At 55.0% G+C, this 18,152-nt stretch overlaps 1 protein-coding gene across 8 annotated transcripts; it reads right to left on the minus strand.

Annotated features, from left to right (window-relative positions):
- Positions 1-6,058: 6,058 nt before the first annotated feature.
- ZNF205 (zinc finger protein 205) lies at positions 6,059-16,824 on the minus strand. Of its 8 annotated transcripts, none has more exons than XM_058570213.1 (8): positions 16,809-16,824; positions 15,989-16,082; positions 12,706-12,833; positions 10,000-10,213; positions 9,614-9,705; positions 9,117-9,237; positions 7,412-7,516; positions 6,059-7,148 (listed from the first exon to the last, which is right to left on the minus strand). In XM_058570213.1, the coding sequence occupies exons 3-8, from the start codon at positions 12,760-12,762 to the stop codon at positions 6,106-6,108; spliced, it is 1,632 nt and encodes a 543-aa protein (XP_058426196.1). In that variant the 5' UTR covers positions 12,763-12,833; positions 15,989-16,082; positions 16,809-16,824; the 3' UTR covers positions 6,059-6,105. The 8 variants fall into 8 exon arrangements, with proteins under 8 accessions (XP_058426196.1, XP_058426195.1, XP_058426198.1 ...); XM_058570212.1 differs by lacking the exon at positions 16,809-16,824 and adding an exon at positions 16,546-16,647; XM_058570215.1 differs by lacking the exons at positions 15,989-16,082; positions 16,809-16,824 and adding an exon at positions 13,961-14,017.
- Between the last annotated feature and the right edge of the window lie 1,328 nt (positions 16,825-18,152).

Here is an 18,152-nt window from a genome sequence, read left to right on the forward strand (position 1 = left end):
GTGTCCGGAAAGCTCTGGGTTCTCCTTTGCATGCATGTGGACCTGCTCCTACCCTCTCCACTTACTCCTCGACGTGGAGATCTGAAGCTGAAATTGAAAGAGCTTTCTTGTTTTGTTTTGATTATGCAGGTATTGCAGGCTTAGTGTAGAAAAGAAAGTTGAAGTATGGAAAATTGTAAAGGTATCCATATCCACAACGCTAGTTCCCTCACTCTGCTTAAATGTCACTCCCTCACAGTGGCTTTCCGTAACGCTATGTAAACAGCCTCCCCCACGCCTCTGCCATGCCTTGTTTTTCTTCCTTTTATCACTACCTGTCATTTGTGTAATATTTGTCTCCCACTACTGGACTATAAGCTCCATGAGATCAGACCGTTTTCACTGCCCTAGTCCCAGCACCTAGAATTGTGCTTGGCACAATATTTGTTGAATAACTGAAGGTAAAAAATATTCCCGGGCCGGCCCGTGGCTTAGCGGTTAAGTACGCTCGCTCTGCTACTGGCGGCCTGGGTTCGGACCCCGGGCCCGCACTGACGCACCACTTGTCCAGCCATTCTGAGGCCGAGTCCCACATACAGCAACTAGAAGGATGTGCAGCTATGACATACAACTATCTACTGGGGCTTTGGGGGAAAAAAAGAAGAGGATTGGCCATAGATGTTAGCTCAGAGCTGTTCTTCCTCAGCAAAAAGAGGAGGATTGGCATGGATGTTAGCTCAGGGCTGATCTTCCTCACAAAAAAAAATAAAATTAAAAAAAATAGAAATAGAAAAAATAGATATCTATTTTTATAATTTTTCCTATAGGATATTGGGGATCAGAATTTCTATGTCTTCTTGACTAAATTTTGATAGTTTTAATAAATTTTGATAGATTTTTCTAGGAAGTCATCCCTTTCAAGATATACAATTTCAATTTTTATTTTCAGCTGGGAAAGATTCACCCTGAGCTAACATCTGTTGCCAATCTTCCTCTCCCCCCCTTCAAAACTCCAGCACATAGTTGTATATTCTAGTTGTAGGTCCTTCTAGTTCTTCTATGTGAGCTGCTGCCACAGCATGGGTACTGACAGACGAGTGATGTGGTTCCATGCCTGGGAACTGAACCTAGGCCACTGAAGCAGAACATGCCGAACTTTAACCACTAGACCATCAGAGCCGGCTCAGCAATGTCAAATTTTTTAACATAAAGTTGTATATAGTATTTCCATTTGATTAAAAATTTAAAAATCAGTATGTCTGGTTAAATCCTACTCCTTGTTTTGGGATTGTGAGATGGCACTTTAATGGTGGTGGAGCAGCAGGCTAGGAAGAGCCTGGGTCCCTGTTGACTTTGTGGATTAGGGCCGCCATACCAGTCCTGCCATAGGCTGCCTACCTCCAGCCCACTTCCAGATGTTATCTGGAGAAATACACTTCTGTCTTGTTTAAGATCCTGTTATTTTGGGTCTGTTATTTGTAGTTGGACTGAATCCTGATTCACTACCACGTAGGGTTGTTACAAGGATTAAATAAATGAGAGAATACAGGGGAACCACTTAGCCCAGCACTAACTCTGAACACACCGTAAGTGCTCAGTACAGAGGGGTGAGTCCCAGGGAATTATTCACCACCAGCAACCTGTCATATGGGCATGCCCACAGGACGATAAGGGACATGAGAGGCTGCAAGAGTTTGGCCCTCCAGGCATCTTTTTCACTTTTCCCTGAAGATTTGAGCCCAACTTGTCCTGGTCAGGCATATTGGATTGTATTAATCTTCATGGCTAGCCTGGAGCTTAGTTAGTTCAGAACAGAAAAACTGGTGTGCTCTAGGAGGTGACTGAAGTGCAGGCCACGGAGTGCTGCCTTTGCAACCCAGGGGGGAAGACTGCCTGACCATACATCACAGGTTGGCTGAGGAGCATGAGGATGAGGAAGGTTGGATCATCCTCATAACCTGCCATCCCCACTCTCCATGGGCCACCAGGGAGAACCTCAGGTCACACAGCCTCTCACAAGTCTCATCTCCCTAGCCTCCCCTCCTGCCGGCCCCTCCTCCGTTCCTCCCACCAGGGGTGTCATTTCAGCTCCTGGAACACCAATATCTTCCTCATGGCAGGGCCTTTATTCATTCTGTTCCCCTTGCTAGAAAGGTTCTGCCCCCAAATCCTTGTAAAACAGCATCTTGTCATTCTTCAAGTCTCAGCTTAAATGTTCCCTCCTCAGAGGGGCCTTCTCTAACAATCAGTTCCTAACATCCTTCATTGCTTCACCCCGTTCCTTTCTTTCTGGCATTCGTCAGAAATTGAAATTACTGACAATTACTTGGAACTAATGTATGTGCCATTTATCTGCTTGTCTGTCTCCCCCACCAGACCAGAACCCCGTGAGGGCAAGAATCTTGTCTGGCGTTTTCATCGCTAATTTCTCAACATTTAACAAAGGACCTGGAACGCAGTCATTCATTTCATATAGCTGTTCGTCTTTACCCGCGGCGGATACGTTCCAAGCCCCACTGGATGCCTGAACCGCGGATAGTACCCCCCGTCCCCCGCACTGGCCACCTCAGTGTTCCCAGTTCCACCCGAAGAGGACCGCGGTCTCCTTCCAGGCCGTTCCGCACCCACGCCCGGCTCTCCCCAGATAGCCCCGTCAGGCCCTGCTCCGGGGCTCTGAAGGTGCCAGAGGGCCAGCGGGAGGTGTCCGGGACCAGCCGAGCTCCGGTGAAGGGGCCAGGTCTCCCTCGGCACCACGGACAGGCAAACCGCGGATGTGGCCGCCCAGGCTCCCCGAGTCTCCGGGGCAGCAACAAGATTCCGGGGCTCGGCACTCCAAGGTGCAAGTGGCCTGGCCCGGGGCCCTCGCTGTCCCCCACCCCCACGCCCCCACCCCCGTCTGCATCCTCTCTAGGACGGCTGGAGGCTTGGCATCTCGGTGGCAAGCCTGGAGCCAGTTCTGAAACCTCGCGGGCTGGCGACGAAACCAGCAGTCCACCCCGGGTAGTTGGTTTTTTCCGCAACAGACGCCAGGCGGAGCAAAAAAGGAAAGTTTCAAAGTCTAGAGCTTCGCCAGTTGCCCAGGCAACCGTGCTTCTTGGGAGCGTGGAGGTGGAAGGGCCGCCCCGAGAACAAACGCCAGCCGTGATTGGCTAGTTTTGCTGGGGCCCGCCCCTCGCTCCGCCCCGACACTTGATTGGCTAAGGGCGAGCGGGAGGGGCGAGGCTTTCCGGAAGCCAGCCTCCCCGGAATGAGACTGCCCCTAGACCAGGCCGTGGCGGGTCTCCAGATGTCGCTGCCCCGCGGGGTCACGCGAGATCAGGAGGAGCTGTCCTAGGCTGGCGCTGTGCTGAGGCCGATGCCTCCAGGGAGGGCAGCGCTGCCAGCCGGGCCCTGAGCGCCCTCAACAGGCACCTGGGCCGAGCCCGCGGGTCGCACAGGGAGGGGGTGGGGTCCCAGAGGGAACGTCCCCTCCGCCCTCACTCTGCCCTACTCCTGCGGCGCAGGTCAGCCGTAAACCACCAGGTCGGGTTCTCCAGTACCGAGAGCTGGGATGTCAGGTGTGAGCAGAAGCCAGGAAGCAAGCCTCCTCACCCGCTGCCCGGAGACACCAAAATGCTTCTCTGTCGTCCCCCCGCCCAGCCTGCTACCTCTCAGTGACGCTCATCACCCACCAAATCATGAACGCCCTTCAGCCTGACATCCCGGGCCCTTCCACGACACCCCAGCTACCTCCTCAGCCTTAGTTGCTCTTGTCAAATATTTTCCAAACCGCGAAGTTCCACTCTTAAAATGCCCTCACCAGGTCTGTCCCAGGACAGTCGCCTCTGGATGGATCTCTAGGAAGAAGTGGACAGAGACCCATGGAACCCCTGGAATTATGTCCGTCTACACTGTGCTGTGACAAGGGGAAACAGGTTCTCCTGGATACTGTGGTCTCTGAGCTCCTCTGAGGCCAGAGTGAAGTCTTTAAACGACTCCCTGGCTCACTCGACAGACCTCTGAGTGGTTCAAATCCTGACACGCTGGCCACGTGGCCAAGGAACTGAAATCAAGGCAAGCAAATGCCCACTGTGTCAATGAGCACTCTGTGCTAAGCTCACGCCAAGTGATGACAGCTCCCAGTGTCGCTTTAACAAGTCTCCTTCCCACCTCTGTTTCTCTCCTTCAAGAGAAAACAAGCTTCTGGAGCAGCAAGCCTGCTTTATGTGCACGAGTGCAGCCCCTCACACTGAGCCAAGCAGAGAAACCCCATTTCTGGCTGACAGCCTGAGCCAGGAGGACAAGCCGAAGGGAGGAAACTGCTTTCTTCCTCACTTCTTTGAGAAAGAGCCATCTAATTCAACCAGTCCTGCCAACAACTCAACCCTGGATCTCACTGAGACCTCCCAGACACCACCAAGTCCTGCCTGGGTACCCACTGGTCAGCAGCTTCCTGGCATCTAGCCGATTACATACACCACCCTGCCCCCATCTCCAATTGAGGCCAGCACCCCTGAAGGTAAAGTCTACTGTCTTACTTTTTTTTTTTTTTTTTTGGTGAGGAAGATTAGCCCTGAGCTAATATCTGTTGCCAATCCTCCTCTTTTTGCTGAGGAAGATTGGCCCTGGGCTAAGATCAATGCCCATCTTCCTCTACTTTATATGTGGATGCCTGCCACAGCGTGGCTTGATAAGTGGTCCATAGGTCTGTGCCCGGGATCTGAACCTGTGAACCCCAGGCCACAGAAGCAGAGCATGCGAACTTAACCACTACGCCACCAGGCCGGCCCCTGTCTTACTCTATTTAGACAGCCCTCCCCAATAATATCATGCACTAATTAGACAGTCAGTAGCTGTTGGCGTGCATGGAAATAGTGGTATTCTTTACACAGTAAAAGCCCTGGACCTGAACCCCAGCTTCCAGCTCTCTGCTGTATGACTTTGGGCAAGTCACTGGACTTCTCTCTCAGCCTGTTTCCTCATCTATAAAACTAGGGTAAGACCCACTGCTGAGTTGTGGAGAGTAGACGCGACATATATACGGCACTAGGCCCCACGCCTGGCAGGGCCGCTGCTCAACAACTGGCAGCTATTATTACTATTCACACTCGGCCACCCTGTTCAAGTCACTTCATCCCTTAGGAACTGGGAGCCAAGCAGGACTGCGGACACCCTGCTGACCCTATGATCCACGGAGACGGGTGGGCTATCAACAGCCTCCCTGATGCAGATGCCCTCAAGGTCAGTTGGTGTCAGAACTGAATGTTAGCTTGGGAGCTGAGCTGCAAATCTAAGGTAAGAAACAGGCTGAGCCCACCCCTCTCCAGGAAAAAAAAGTAGAGAATGGGAAATAGAAGTTACAGAGGTCAAAAACCAGAAGACCAGGAGTAAAACAGGGGCAGGTAGGGCAAATTATAAAGGACATGTAGGAAGAGGCCAAGGAGGCGAGAAGTAGCAGGAGGAGCTGGCAGCAGCCTCAGAAGGGACCAGGGACAGTGGTCCCTGGTAAGCGAGCAGTCCTCACAGGATTACTGCAGGGCTCCAGTGGAAGCAGATGGAAAACGTCCAGTCACAAAACTCAGGCCCCAGTGCCTGAGAGAGGAGACAGGGTAGGCAGGAGACAATGAGCGTGAGTTCCTAAGCTGGCTCTGCGTTGCTCCCAGCTCTGAAGAGAAGCAGTGCCCCAGGGATGAGAGTGATGGCAGCAGCAGACCACCCTCCGGGGGGTCCACAATTTCAGAAGTGGCTGATTGGCTTCAGGTTTGGAAACCTCTCTGTGCTCAGAAGCCTGCAGACTTATGGTCCCAAGGCTCTGGAATGGGCCCCAAGCCAGGTCAAGGCTGGGGAGGACAGTGCCCAAGACCCCAAGAGAGCGATGATTCAGGGATGCCTGAGTGACAACACCTGGTTGAGCCCCACAGGCCAGGGTCAGCCACCAGGGCCCCACAAGACAGAGCTATAGGCTGATGCTTGAATTCCAAGGCCTTTAATTTGCAGCTGGCATGCCTGCTCCTCACCCTGGCTCCCCCCATGCTGCCATGCCCCACCCCCATGCCAGCACCTCCCTAACCCCCTTCCCATGCCCCCCCTCACTCCCCCAGCAGCTGCCCTCGCTCCTCCCCCAGCCTGTCCCCTCCCTCCCGCCTCCTAGGTGGGAGCAGGTGGGGGTGCCGCCAGAGCGCCTGCAGCGCCCAGCATCAGCATGGCCAGGGCCTTGGGGCCGGTGGTGTGGATCTTCTCGTGCCGGTGCAGGTTGGAGCGCCGGCTGAAGCTCTTGCCGCAGAGGGGGCAGGAGTAGGGCCGGACGCCGCGGTGGGTGCGCTGGTGGGCTGTGAGGTGTGAGCTGTGGCTGAAGCTCTTGCCGCAGTCGAGGCAGTGATAGGGCTTCTCTCCCGTGTGCGTGCGGTTGTGGGCGATGAGGTTGGAGCGCTGGCTGAAGCACTTACCACACTCGGGACACGGGTAGGGCTTGACCCCGGTGTGGGTGCGTTGGTGCGTGACCAGGGCTGAGCTCTGCGTGAAGCACTTGCTGCAGATGGGGCACTTGTGGGGCTTGGCGCCCGTGTGGGTGCCCTGGTGGGTGACCAGGTCCGAGCGGCGGGTGAAGCGCTTGGCGCAGCGGTCGCACACATAGGGCTTCTCGCCCGTGTGGATGCGCTGGTGCTGGATCAGCGTCGAGTGGTGGCTGAAGCTCTTCCAGCAGGAGGGACAGGTGTAGGGCTTCTCGCCCGTGTGGATGATCTGGTGCTGGATGAGGTGCGAGCTGCGGCCGAAGCGCTTGCCGCAGTCCGTGCAGGCGTAGGGCTTCTCGCCCGTGTGCGTGCGCCGGTGCGTCACCAGGTGCGAGTGCCAGCTGAAGCCCTTGCCGCACTGCTCGCACTTGTAGGTCTTCCTGCTGGTGTCGCCATCGGGGGCCAGGCCTTCCTCGATACTCTCGGGGGCTCCCGTCTCCCCCTCTCTGGGTTTCTCTGAGAGGCTGGTGTCAGGTGGTGCTGGTTTTGGCTGTCTCTCCTCTGGGGGACCCAGCTGCCCGTCATCTTTGGCTGGCCCTGGGCTCCGGCTGCTGGCTGCTTGCCGCTCGCACTGCAGGATGTCCCCCTGGGCTCTCCCTGCCCTGGTCCCAAAGGACTTCACATCCCCAAGGGCAGCCAGGGAGGGGGTTGGCTCCTCCTTCCCCACCTCAATGGCTCCTGGAGAAAGAGGGTTTCCAGCGAGAGAGAAGCTTTTGTGCAGGACCCAGGGGCACTCTGGAGATGGAGGTAAGGGCAAGGACCTGGTAGGAACCACCCTCTGCAGAGAAGGGGAGGCTAGCAGCCCTGCCCCAGGAAGGGCCATGTGTCTGCACCCCACAGGAAACAGAGAGCCCACACTGACAAGGGGCACCTGGCAGTGACAGCCACGACCCCTCTGCCCCATGCCACAGTGCCCACCCACCTGCCACCTCTGCACACACCTCTCCTCTCCTCCTCCTCCTCCTCTCCCGTCTGCCGGCAGGTGCTCGAGGCCTCGCCCTTGCCCTGCACTTGGGAGGCCCAGACAGGTCTGCTGAAGGGAAACCCTGCCCAGAAAGAGATGCTGCGCTCAGTCACGGAACCTCTGGGCTGCACAGAGGGGGTGCCACCCCCCGGTGAAGTGATGGAGCAAAAGGGGAGGGTGTGCAGCCCTGCAAACACGGGTAAAACTAAGTGAACTCAAAGATCATTTGGGGTCAGGCGTCTACCCCACTCTAGGAAGTGGCTCCAGGGTAACCACCAGACACACCCTTCTTGGGGCTGAGTCAGTCTCTGTCTCGCTTCCCTGAACGAGCACCAGAAGCAAAGAGAGAGGAGCTGTGCCAGGCTAGCAGTGGGCCCAGAGACATCGTAAACCCAGTACAGTCTCCCACTCCTGCACTTGCACTTTCCCAGGCCCATCGGCAAAAAGGGCTTCTGGAGGAGGGGCAGTGGGCAAAATGAGGCCAAGTGGGAGGGCCTGGGATAAGAGCACCAGGGCCTGCCCACCCAGAAGTCAGGGACCAGAGGCCCGTTTGTCAAGTCCTCCGGGTTGAGGGCTCGAGAATTCTGGTCTTCAGTCAGAGAGCAGATCCAAGCCCCATGGGAGGGAAGGACTGTGTTGGACCAGTGGAGTGGTTTAGGGCATTTGTGAGGCCACAAATGGGTGCTAGGTTCCCTCTGATCCCCCAGGACATGCCTGGACCTGCTGGTCTGGGCGCTGGAAGCGTTAACAACAGGTGGTGAGTAAACCTGAGATAATTAAAGGAGTGAGCAGGGCAGCAGCTGTGACCCTGGGGCCCACCCGGGAAATCATTGGTGCGATTACCAGGCCCCCGGCTCCGCCTGGACTAGCAGGTATGCAATAGATGTGTGTTGACAGACAGACTGATTGACTGAAAACTGCTTACCCTGAAAAAAACTGAGGGACCCAAGGGCAGATGTGACAGCTCAGAGTCTATGGGCCTGGAGAGATTAGCTGGCACCATGCCCCACACACAGGGCAAGCAGACCCGACCCCAGAGCTAAGCCTTCTGCTCAGACATCACTAAAGTTAGGCTTCAGGAGGAAGATGGTGAAACCATAGGAATAAGCACTAGGGAAGAACTGAGAAGCAGAAGGTCCAGATCAGCACTGTCCAACACAGCAGCCACCAGCCACCTGTGGCTATTTCAATTCAAATCTGAGCTGATTAAAGTGAAAGAAAATAGGGCCGGCCCCGTGGCTTAGTGGTTAAGTGCGCGCGCTCCGCTACTGGCGGCCTGGGTTCGGATCCCGGGCGCGCACCGACGCACTGCTTCTCCGGCCATGCTGAGGCCGCATCCCACATACAGCAACTAGAAGGATGTGCAGCTATGACATAAAACTATCTACTGGGGCTTTGGGGGAAAAATAAATAAATAAAAAATTAAAGTGAAAGAAAATAGAAAACTCAGTTGCTCTAGCCACATTTCTGGTGTTCAACAGCAGCATCTGGCTCGCGGCTACCATATCAGCAGATACAGAACAGGTCCATCGCTAGGAAGGCTCTACAGGACAGCATGGTCCAGATGAACAATGGGGTGGGGGTGGTTAAGCCCTGGAAAGGGGGGGGGGGCGGCAGGACAGGCCCCACCCCTGACACCCAGGGCCTCAGGAAGTGGTGCCCCAGCACACTCGAGCCCTTACCCAAGGACACCCCGTTCCTCTTCAGTAGGACATCCCTGTAGAAACTCTGCTGCGTGTGGTCCAGCTGCCCCCACTCCTCCCGGGAGAGGTACAGAGCCATGTCCTCAAAGGTCACTGGCATCTGAAACAACATGAAACACCCACTCTCTAGGACAGGGTGGAGGGGCACGATGGTGCCAAGACGAGGGCGAGACCCCAGATTCCCAACGTGCTGCCCCGAGCGAGGCCTGCCCTGGGGTCTGATGGTGAGGTAGGACAGCCACCCAAGGATGGCGTTTTTGGGGCAAGAGCAAAGTGGTTGTGTACAGCAGAAGACAAGAGACAAAAACAAAAGAGTCCTTCTTTGCGGGACCACAGCAAAGATCAGGATCTCCACGCACATCCCTCTTCAGCCCCCACCCTCAGGCCACCGCTCAGACCCAGAGACGATTCAGAGTGAGAGACGCTGTCCTTGCTCATCCTTCTGCTTTTCCTCCAGCCTCAGCTGGATCACTCACCTGGGACCAGGCGGTGAGGAGCGCCGCGGCCATCTGCCGGTCTCGGGTCCTCCCCTCGTGGGAAAGCACAGGGATCTGGGGGGAGGGGAGGGCTGCAAGGGGAGAGAGGTCCTCAGGGTGGCCACCTCACCCTGCTGGCCCCCTGCGGCGGGCTCATGCCTGGCCTACCAGGGCCGCCAACGGCTTCCTCGAACCCACCCCCAACCTCACCCAAGAAGAGGGTGAGTAGGCTCTGAGGCTGCATGGGGGCAGCCTCTGAGAGGCAGGTGGACCGACATCTGGGCGTCTCCCTCTGACCATGGCAGGGGGGGCTCCACCTCTCTCCACAGCTGCCCCCAACCCCACTCCCGGACAGCACCTCCCTCCACCTCTGTCCCTCTCCTCACCTCTGCTGGGCAGGAAAAGAGCTTTCTCCTTAGAGCCCTGGCTTAGGGGCACCCAGCCTCGTGCTCCTCGAGCCCCCTCCTCCTGTGATGCCCCCTCAGGGTGGAGCTCTTCTGGCTCCAGCTTGATGTGGGGTGACTCCTGAGTGGCTCCCAAAGGTACCGTCTCCTCCGACTCAGAAAGCATTTCTTGACAAGGATGCCCATGACCTGGAACCTAGGAATGACAGCCACCATCAGCACCGGGACAGAGAGGGGGAGACACACCCAGGGGTCCCGGCCGGGCAGATATCTCAGGTGGCTGAACGCACACCCAAAGACAAGGCACAGCTTGAAGGACTGGCGTTGCTTCCTTCTCCATCCCTGGGCACCATGCCTCTCCTGCTCACCCCAGCAACAGAAAGAGGGCAGGCTCAACAAGGCCCTGCCCACTGCAGGTGCCTCTTCTCAATGCAAGCCTCAACCCTCCTCCAGCAGTGTGGAGTTATGTTTTAATGTATGAGAAAATTAAGTGTAGTGGGCTGAATAGGGTCCCCTCCAAATTCATGTCCGCCCTGAAACTCAGAATGTGACCTTATTTCAAATAAAGGTTTTTGCAGATGTAATTACTTAAGAATCTTGAGATGAAATCATCCTGGACTTAGACTGGGCCCCACATCCAAAGACTGGTGTCCTTATAAAAAGAGGAGACATGGAAACATGGAGGAGAAGGCCGTGTGACAACAGAGGCAGAGATTGGAGCGATGCTGCCACTAGCCAAGGAACACTTGGAGCCACCAGAAGCTGGAAGAAGCGAGGAAGGAACCCCTCGTAGAGCCTTAGGAGGGAGCAAGGCTCTGCTGACACCTTGATTTTGGGTTTCTGGCCTCCAGAACCGTGAGAGAATAAATTCCGGTTGTTTTAAGTCGCCTGGTTTGTGGTGATCTGTTACGGTAGCCCCAGGACACTAACACACCCAGGCTCAGAGATCAGACAACAGCCCAAGATCACAGAGCTCACGAGTGGCTCAGCCAGGATTTGAACTCAAGTGTATCTGACTCCTAAGTTACCTCCGGGGCAACTAGGTCTTGTAGGTGACAGGGAGGCATCATGTGGCCTTGGGCCATTTCTGGCCCGATTCAATTTGGCCAGAACACTTGGGGTTTTTTAGCTTAGAGAAAAAAAGCCCAAGGGTGCCACTAACTGTGCCGAGGCCTTGCGCCTACCTGGTTCTGATGGAAAACTCCTCTTGGGCTCACCAACTTCAGCACCACCCCCCACAGTGGGACTTCCAGGGTCTCCTGACTCATCCCTCCTTCTTCACACCAGCTTCAGCCCCAGCCCTCTGAGGGTGAGGAGCAGGCTTTACTCATACAACCAGCACTCAAATCCAGAACAGCCCCTCACTAGCCGTTCAACCCTGAGCAGGCACAGCCTCCCCGAAAACCTCAAGAGCTTTGGGAGTCACTTTCCTCGCAGGAGCATCAGCCATAGCACAGGGACTGGCCAGCCTTCTGCTGGGAACTCAAGCCTACCCCTCCACCCCATCTATGTGTGGGTCTCGAAAGGAAAAACCCTCTGGCCAGGAGTCAGAGTGCCTGGGAGCCAGAGGAGCCAGGCGGCCTCTGAGACTTACCTGCTCTGCCTCCCGCACAGATAATACGTGAGAAAGAACTGCCCACTCTGCAAAGTTCTGGATAAACACAGAGCGGCGCCGGTAATTATTATTATTACTCTACTGTGTGAGCTGACAGATTCCAACATCAGCAGAGAATGTGGTGGACGTGTGAGGCCTGTCTGTGTTACAAACGCATTGTGGAAGGGAAACCGAACAGTGGTAACAATTCTTTGTGCTTCCATGATGTGAAAATGGTAGAACTGATACTTTGTATTTGTACCTACAACCACTGGAAATACTAGTTGAGGGGATACAGGTTTCCCTGACCTAGTCTAGTTGCTGTGGGTGCTCCTGTTTTATGTGTTAAAATAATGATCTCCTATGGGCTGATTAACTGTTACAGAGAACTCGCAGGCCTATTACCGCCTCTGACCCCCTCAATGACCTGGGCAAGGTGAGTGGGATGGCAGACACAATGTCCGCATTTTACAAATGACATGCCTGCTTCCCAGAGGCCAGGGGACTTGCTAGGTTCACATACCTGGCTGCAGCTAACTAATATTCCTCTGATTCCAAACCTAGTGAGCCTGGTCTCCCTGCAGGCTGTAATTACACACACACACATGCACACACCCTGCAGGCTGTAATTACACACACACACATGCACACACCCTGCAGGCTGTAATTACACACACAGGCAACAGGTACAGGAAGGACTAGGTGCTCAGACCCAGAGAGAGAGGAGACAGGGTCCTAGGCAGAGGGAGTGGAGGGTAGACTGAGGCTTCCCTGTGTGCTCTGGGTGCTATTCAGAGAGACAGCCCCACCAGTAGGACCCTCGTGCAGCCTCCCTGCTCTCTTGTGTGGCCTTTGGTCTGCCGACTATGGAATTCACCAGGCAAAGCAATGCAGTTCCGCAGAAGTCGATCCCAGGTAGAAGGCATTTCCCATCATACCACCTTCTCTTCAACACCCGCCTCCCCCCATCCACCAGCCCTACCCCCGCAGTGAGTCTGGCTCTTCCACTGTTGCAGATGCCCTGCCTTGAAAATCCTCTCCCGTTCCAGTTCCTTCCCGGGCATGCCTTCCTTGCCTAGTGCCCCTGTCCATACCTGTCGGGCCTTCTCCTTGTCCTGGGTAGCCCAGATGCCTCTGCCATCTGCAGACATTTTCTCTCTCAGAGATAAAAGGCACAGCACTCTCTTGGTGGCCAAGCCCCCTCCAGCTCCCGGCGAGGAGCCTGGAAGAGCAGAAAGAAATCAGCCAGCATTTCCTGGACGCCTCTGAAGCACCCCAAAAATCCCCATGCAGGACCAGACCCATCCCTGTGCCCAATAAGAAACAAAGCCCCCCCAGAAAGAAATAAAGCCCCCTTGATGCCATCTGATGGCCTCACTCTCTAGATGTTTTTGGCCCCTCACTTCGACAGAAAGCTATTTAATATTGTCCCCTTTGTCAGTGAAGCAAGACCTCCACATCTCAGAGCAACCGGCTCAGGGCAAGCCAGGGCCAACTCGGAATCTGTATCTCCTGTCATCAGGAGCTGAAAGTTCTGCAGACATCCTACAAAACAGGTGCTGGTGGGGCCCCACCCGCCACAGCCAGCTCTGCCAAGGAATCCAGGCCCCACCATCTTCCCAGCCCAAGACACACACCCTGCACTCGGCCTGACTCAGCCCGCCTAGGATCCAGAAATTGAGCCGCCTGCTCTCAGCAGCCCTTCCTGTGGCTGCAACCACCCGCCCGGGGCCAGGAGTCCCTCCTGCTCACAGTCCCGGACCGACGATATTCTTCCCCTTCCCGAACCCGGGTCCAGGCCCTCTTCTCTCCCGGCCAGCCTGAAGCCTTCCACCTTTGACCCCTCCCCTCCTGCCAGCTGGCCACCCGCATGTATCTCAGGATCCAGGCACCCTCCCCTGCACCCCTCTCACCAAGGTGGAGGTGGAGGGGGCACCTTGGGTAGTGGGGGCCCCTCCCTGGGGAAGGGAGTCTCCGCAGCCTGCACTGGGCACGGGGAACCGGGTGGAGACTGGGATTAGGGACAACAGGAAGTCCCTCCCAGATCCCGTTCCCCGCGCAGCTGCAGCCCTACAGGGTTCCCGGCTTCGAGGGTTCCGGGTCTGGGGTCCGGAGCCCTGCTGCACCTGCTCTTGGCCGGGAGGTGACTCTCAGATCCCCACTGCCTGCGTGTACTTGTGATACCACCAAAGCAGGGGCGCCAAAATGGGAAAACACATTTTGTGGAAGGACTTTGATATTTGATGTTTCAAAGAGAATATTGCAGCTGTCCTGACAGGACAAAGGGTACTTTGCTGGGTGGAGGGCTCCGTGGTTCTTTTCAGCACACAGGGCTTCTGAAGGTCTTACGGTGTCTCCATGGAGACGTCCCTGGATTTCAGTTAAGGCCCCCAGGTCAGTCAGCAGGTGCTCTGGGTTCCCCCCCAGGACTGGCACAGAGTTCTCTCTCCCTAAAAGTGAACTTAGGAAACAGAGACGTCTGGGAACTTCCCTCTACCCCCACCCCGATGCCCCACACTTTGGAAAGATGTGGGATCAATCTGATTTTTCGAGATCCCCTCCCCCCAGCTCCTTCTCAAGGCTGGGGATAGCAGGGGTAAAGGGGTCTGACCCAGCTCTCCATGGGGTCCCAGACCCTCAGACATCCCTGGCGGCTTCATATTCCACCTCTCAGTATCTGTTTTTCCTTGGGACCCTGAGAACTAAGGCCTCCAAAATGGAAGGACAGAGACTACACTTCACCTTCTGGTGTGAGGAACCTATTTCTCCTGAGCAGGGCATACGGGATGGGTGTCAGGAAAGGGGTGGGAGCCCATTCTGGAATATGGAGTCATATTCCAGAAAAGTTCCTCCAGGAAAAGTTCCCACGCTCACCGCCTTCAGCCCAGCAGAGTCCTCTGAGATGCATCCCCTTCACTCAGGAAGACAGGCGCAGCTGGCCCCTGGACCAGCCCATGGCTGTGCTGGGTGGCTCAAAGGGTTTAATTTTTTTTAAACTAAGTTTCCAACATTTAAAAGTTAGGAGAGTTCTCATAAAGTTGATTTTCTTGAAAAATCAGACCATCCGGCAACCCTGGGCTCATACTCCCCACATATGGGGCCTGCTCTCAGGTTGTCGCACTCTGTCCCTGCAGCATTTTGAGTTTGCATCTCTGCTTTTGGAGTTAAACACGTTTTAGGAGTCCTAGGATTCTGATCGATTCCACTGTCACTTTGATGAAAGAAAAACTACCCCTGGGGTTTGTCTCTAGTCAGTATTTCCAGGTGTTTTAATCCTCAAGGCAAAGAGGGATGTACAAAGTTGTAGCAAAAATCAATACTGTTTTCAAGCACACACGAGAGAGCTCAAAACAGAAAAAGCCACAGGGTGCCTGGAAAAGATGAACTGCTCAGTCTGTGAGTGTTTCTCCATCAAATGAGGAGCACAGCCAGTGTCCAGAGTAAGGAAACTCACTCCTGAGATGGACCATTTCATCCCCCCAAGAGGTTTGGAGCCCACCATGATATCGCCTAAACTAGACCAAATGAAATCTCAACATTTACTTAACTGTTCAGAAAATATTTATTGAGCACCTGCTATATGACAGACATTCACCCCTTCTTGGAAGTGAAAGGAAAGCCTTCGAGGGCTGGCTGTAGGACTGAGCAGGTCTAGCAGGAAGAGTTAGTACATTTGCTGCATGGGAACTGCAGTCCCTGAAAGAGTTCAGAAAGGCACCAGGAGGGCTGGCCCCGTGGCTTAGCGGTTAAGCGTGCACACTCTGCTACTGGCGGTCTGGGTTCGGATCCCAGGCGCGCACCGACACAGCGCTTGTCCGGCCATGCTGAGGCCGCGTCCCACATACAGCAACTAGAAGGATGTGCAGCTATGACATACAACTATCTACTGGGGCTTTGGGGGAAAAAAAGGAGGAGGATTGGCAATAGATGTTAGCTCAGAGCGGGTCTTCCTCAGCAAAAAGAGGAGGATTAGCATGGATCTTAGCTCAGGGTTGATCTTCCTCACAAAAAAAAAAAAAAAGAAAGAAAGAAAGGCACCAGGAAAGGCAGAGTCAAAAAGTAAAGCAGAGATTAAAAACCTAGATGCCTCCAGCAACCAGGCAGTACCATAAATGACCAGTGCCTTGGGTGTAAGAGCAGACTGGGGAGGGATTTCAAGGGCCTCAGGAAACCATCTTTTGTTTAATGGGGGCGGTTGGGAGCCCAGTATTGACAAAGCTTTAAGATTTTTCAAGAGAAGCCAAAAAGAATTCGATTTCTACGTGAAGCATCTTGACTTTTAAATGTTGGTGATTAAAAATTTTAGAACTCCATACAACTCCAGCAGAAAACACCTGCTGTCCAGCTCATAGGCCACCAGTTTAGGGACGTACTCACCTCAGGAGCCTGTCACAAGCATAACCATCATGGATGAAGGCGCTTATCGGAGCTTCGGGCACCGGAAACACTCAACAAATGCAGCCTCACTGAGCTTGAGTAAGGAGAAGACGCCACCATTAGGAAATAAATCATGATCCACTTTCACAGACCGGCCTGAAAGCTGACTCAGGTCTTAAAGAGGACCTTACAGAAAACGTCCAGAATAATAAAAACTAGAAGAAAAGAATCGTCTGAAGAAAAAAAAAACAAACTAACTTGTACTAATTAAGGCGGTGAAGCCAGGCTGGAGACAGGGCAATGCAGAGATCCAGCCTTAGGAAGGAGAGAGGATAGGAGAAAATAAAGGAATGTAAGAGAGGCCAAAAAAAAAAAATTAATAATCGAGTAAACAGCAGAGCAAATATTAACCACTGAAAAAGAAGAAAAGGAAACCAGCGTAGGTGTTAGGTGGGGCCCCAGGAATAAAACTTTTTTAAAGAAGAAGAAAAATAAGAACCCCAGGGCCGCTGCAACCCTCAGGTCATGAGAGCTCATGCGGCCGGCCGCCCGCTCACCCCCGGAGGCGCGAGGCGACCCCGCGGCCCCGTCCCCTGATGCTGGCGGCCGCAGGGAGGCGCGTTCGGAGCCCGGGGAGGCCCAGGAGCCCCGCTACCAAGAGTCGGCGCCGCCCAGCTCCGCACCCCGCGGAACACGGACTCCAGGAGCACGTCGCCCAGGCAACGACGCTGTCCCGCGCGCGTGCCCACGGCAGACGCCGGTGATTGGCTGGCGCCCCGAAGGCCCCGCCCAGCTCCGGGCTCCTCCCAGCCGCCCTCACCTGCGCGCTCCCGTCCGCGCCCTCGAGGGGCAGTGCCACCGAGAGGGCAGGGGCTCCCTGCTGCCGCCTGACTCTCGCGGGTGTCCTCGCGTTTCTGGTCCGGGTGCCCCGTTCCAACTTCCGCTTTTCCTGGCTCTCTCGCGGCGCTCGGTGTGGGCCGCGGGCGCGGGGGCGTCCGGGGCGGTGAGGACCGCAGGGTGGACACCCGCGAGCCCTCGAGTCGGCGTCCCCCGTGGGGAAACTGAGGCTGGCTGCTCGAAGGCCCTCTGCCCAAGAGCCCCGGCGCCGGGCCTCCACGCTGGGGACCCGGGAGCGCGAATTCCGGCCCAGAGACCCGGTCCCGCCCCACACTCACCTGTTCTGAGTTTTCGTTTGTTTTGTTTCAAAAAGGGGAGTATACCCTATGCGGCTGACCTGCCCGCTCTGTGTATGTGACATACCTTAGAGATTGTTCAATGTAAAAAGCATAGAGAAAAATACAGAAAAAACAAAAAAACATGCAGTGTGTCAAGGACAAACAGGCGGACACTAGTTAAAGCGGGGGAAGCAGCTTTTACTCGGTAACACTGACAGCAGGGACAGAGCTGAGCTCTGATTTGTGCAGAGGTGACTGGGCGTTTTAAAGGGAGAATGAGGGCTGGGGAGAGCGGGCTCAGTCGTCAAGGACAGAAACATCACAAGGAGCTGATCAGTGTAGATGAGACGAGGCCAGGTGTGTCTGCTGGTGGCAGTTACGGCCGTCGGGAGGCTATCCTCCCAGGAGAAGGGACACAGAGGCCCTGTTCTTCCCGACGAGTACATTTCAAAGGAATGGCTCTCAGCTCCGTGACAGATGCTTCTGCATTGTAGAGACACATATTCACAATTATGAGCCCTTTTTAGTAAATGCTGGAAGAAAGGGAGGTCAGGGGCCTCTCAGCAGGCGTTGGTAAAACAAACAGTAAATTCTCCTGGCAGCAGCGTTGAGCTTCCTTTCTCAGGCCACCATCTAATGGGGGGCTGGGCTCACCCGAGCCCTATGCTCCCAGAAGCCATGCCCAAGTTTGGTCAGGTCTCTCGGTGCAGGTCTGGATGGGGTGGTGGTGTGCCGAGACTTCTGCAGTCCTCAAGCAGTGCCTTGCTGTTTTTTAACTGTAGCATGTTCCATTGCATGGCCATGTCACAATTTCTTTAACCAGGCCCTACTCATCACCCTATTCTTCATACCCTTGCCTTGCAGCAACTAGAACTATCCAGCAGCTATTATCAGGGAGACTTTGCTCCTTTCCGGTGGGTGAGCAAGACTAACACCTGATCTTGCAAACAGGGCCGGTGGAGAGGCTGCCAACGCCAAGCCTGGCTGCT

Source organism: Diceros bicornis, chromosome 26 (assembly GCF_020826845.1).
Source record: "Diceros bicornis minor isolate mBicDic1 chromosome 26, mDicBic1.mat.cur, whole genome shotgun sequence".
NCBI classification, from domain to species: Eukaryota; Metazoa; Chordata; class Mammalia; order Perissodactyla; family Rhinocerotidae; genus Diceros; species Diceros bicornis.

Bases quoted from the DNA above. Each gene is read 5' to 3' on its own strand.
- ZNF205 (XM_058570213.1), bottom strand. From the start codon at position 12,762: ATGTCTGCAGATGGCAGAGGCATCTGGGCTACCCAGGACAAGGAGAAG. The intron at 10,214-12,705 runs GTATGGACAGGG...TGTCATTCCTAG, and splicing joins ACAAGGAGAAGGCCCGACAG to GTTCCAGGTCATGGGCATCC. The intron at 9,706-9,999 runs GTGAGGAGAGGG...CTCCCCTTGCAG, and splicing joins TCTTTTCCTGCCCAGCAGAG to CCCTCCCCTCCCCCCAGATC.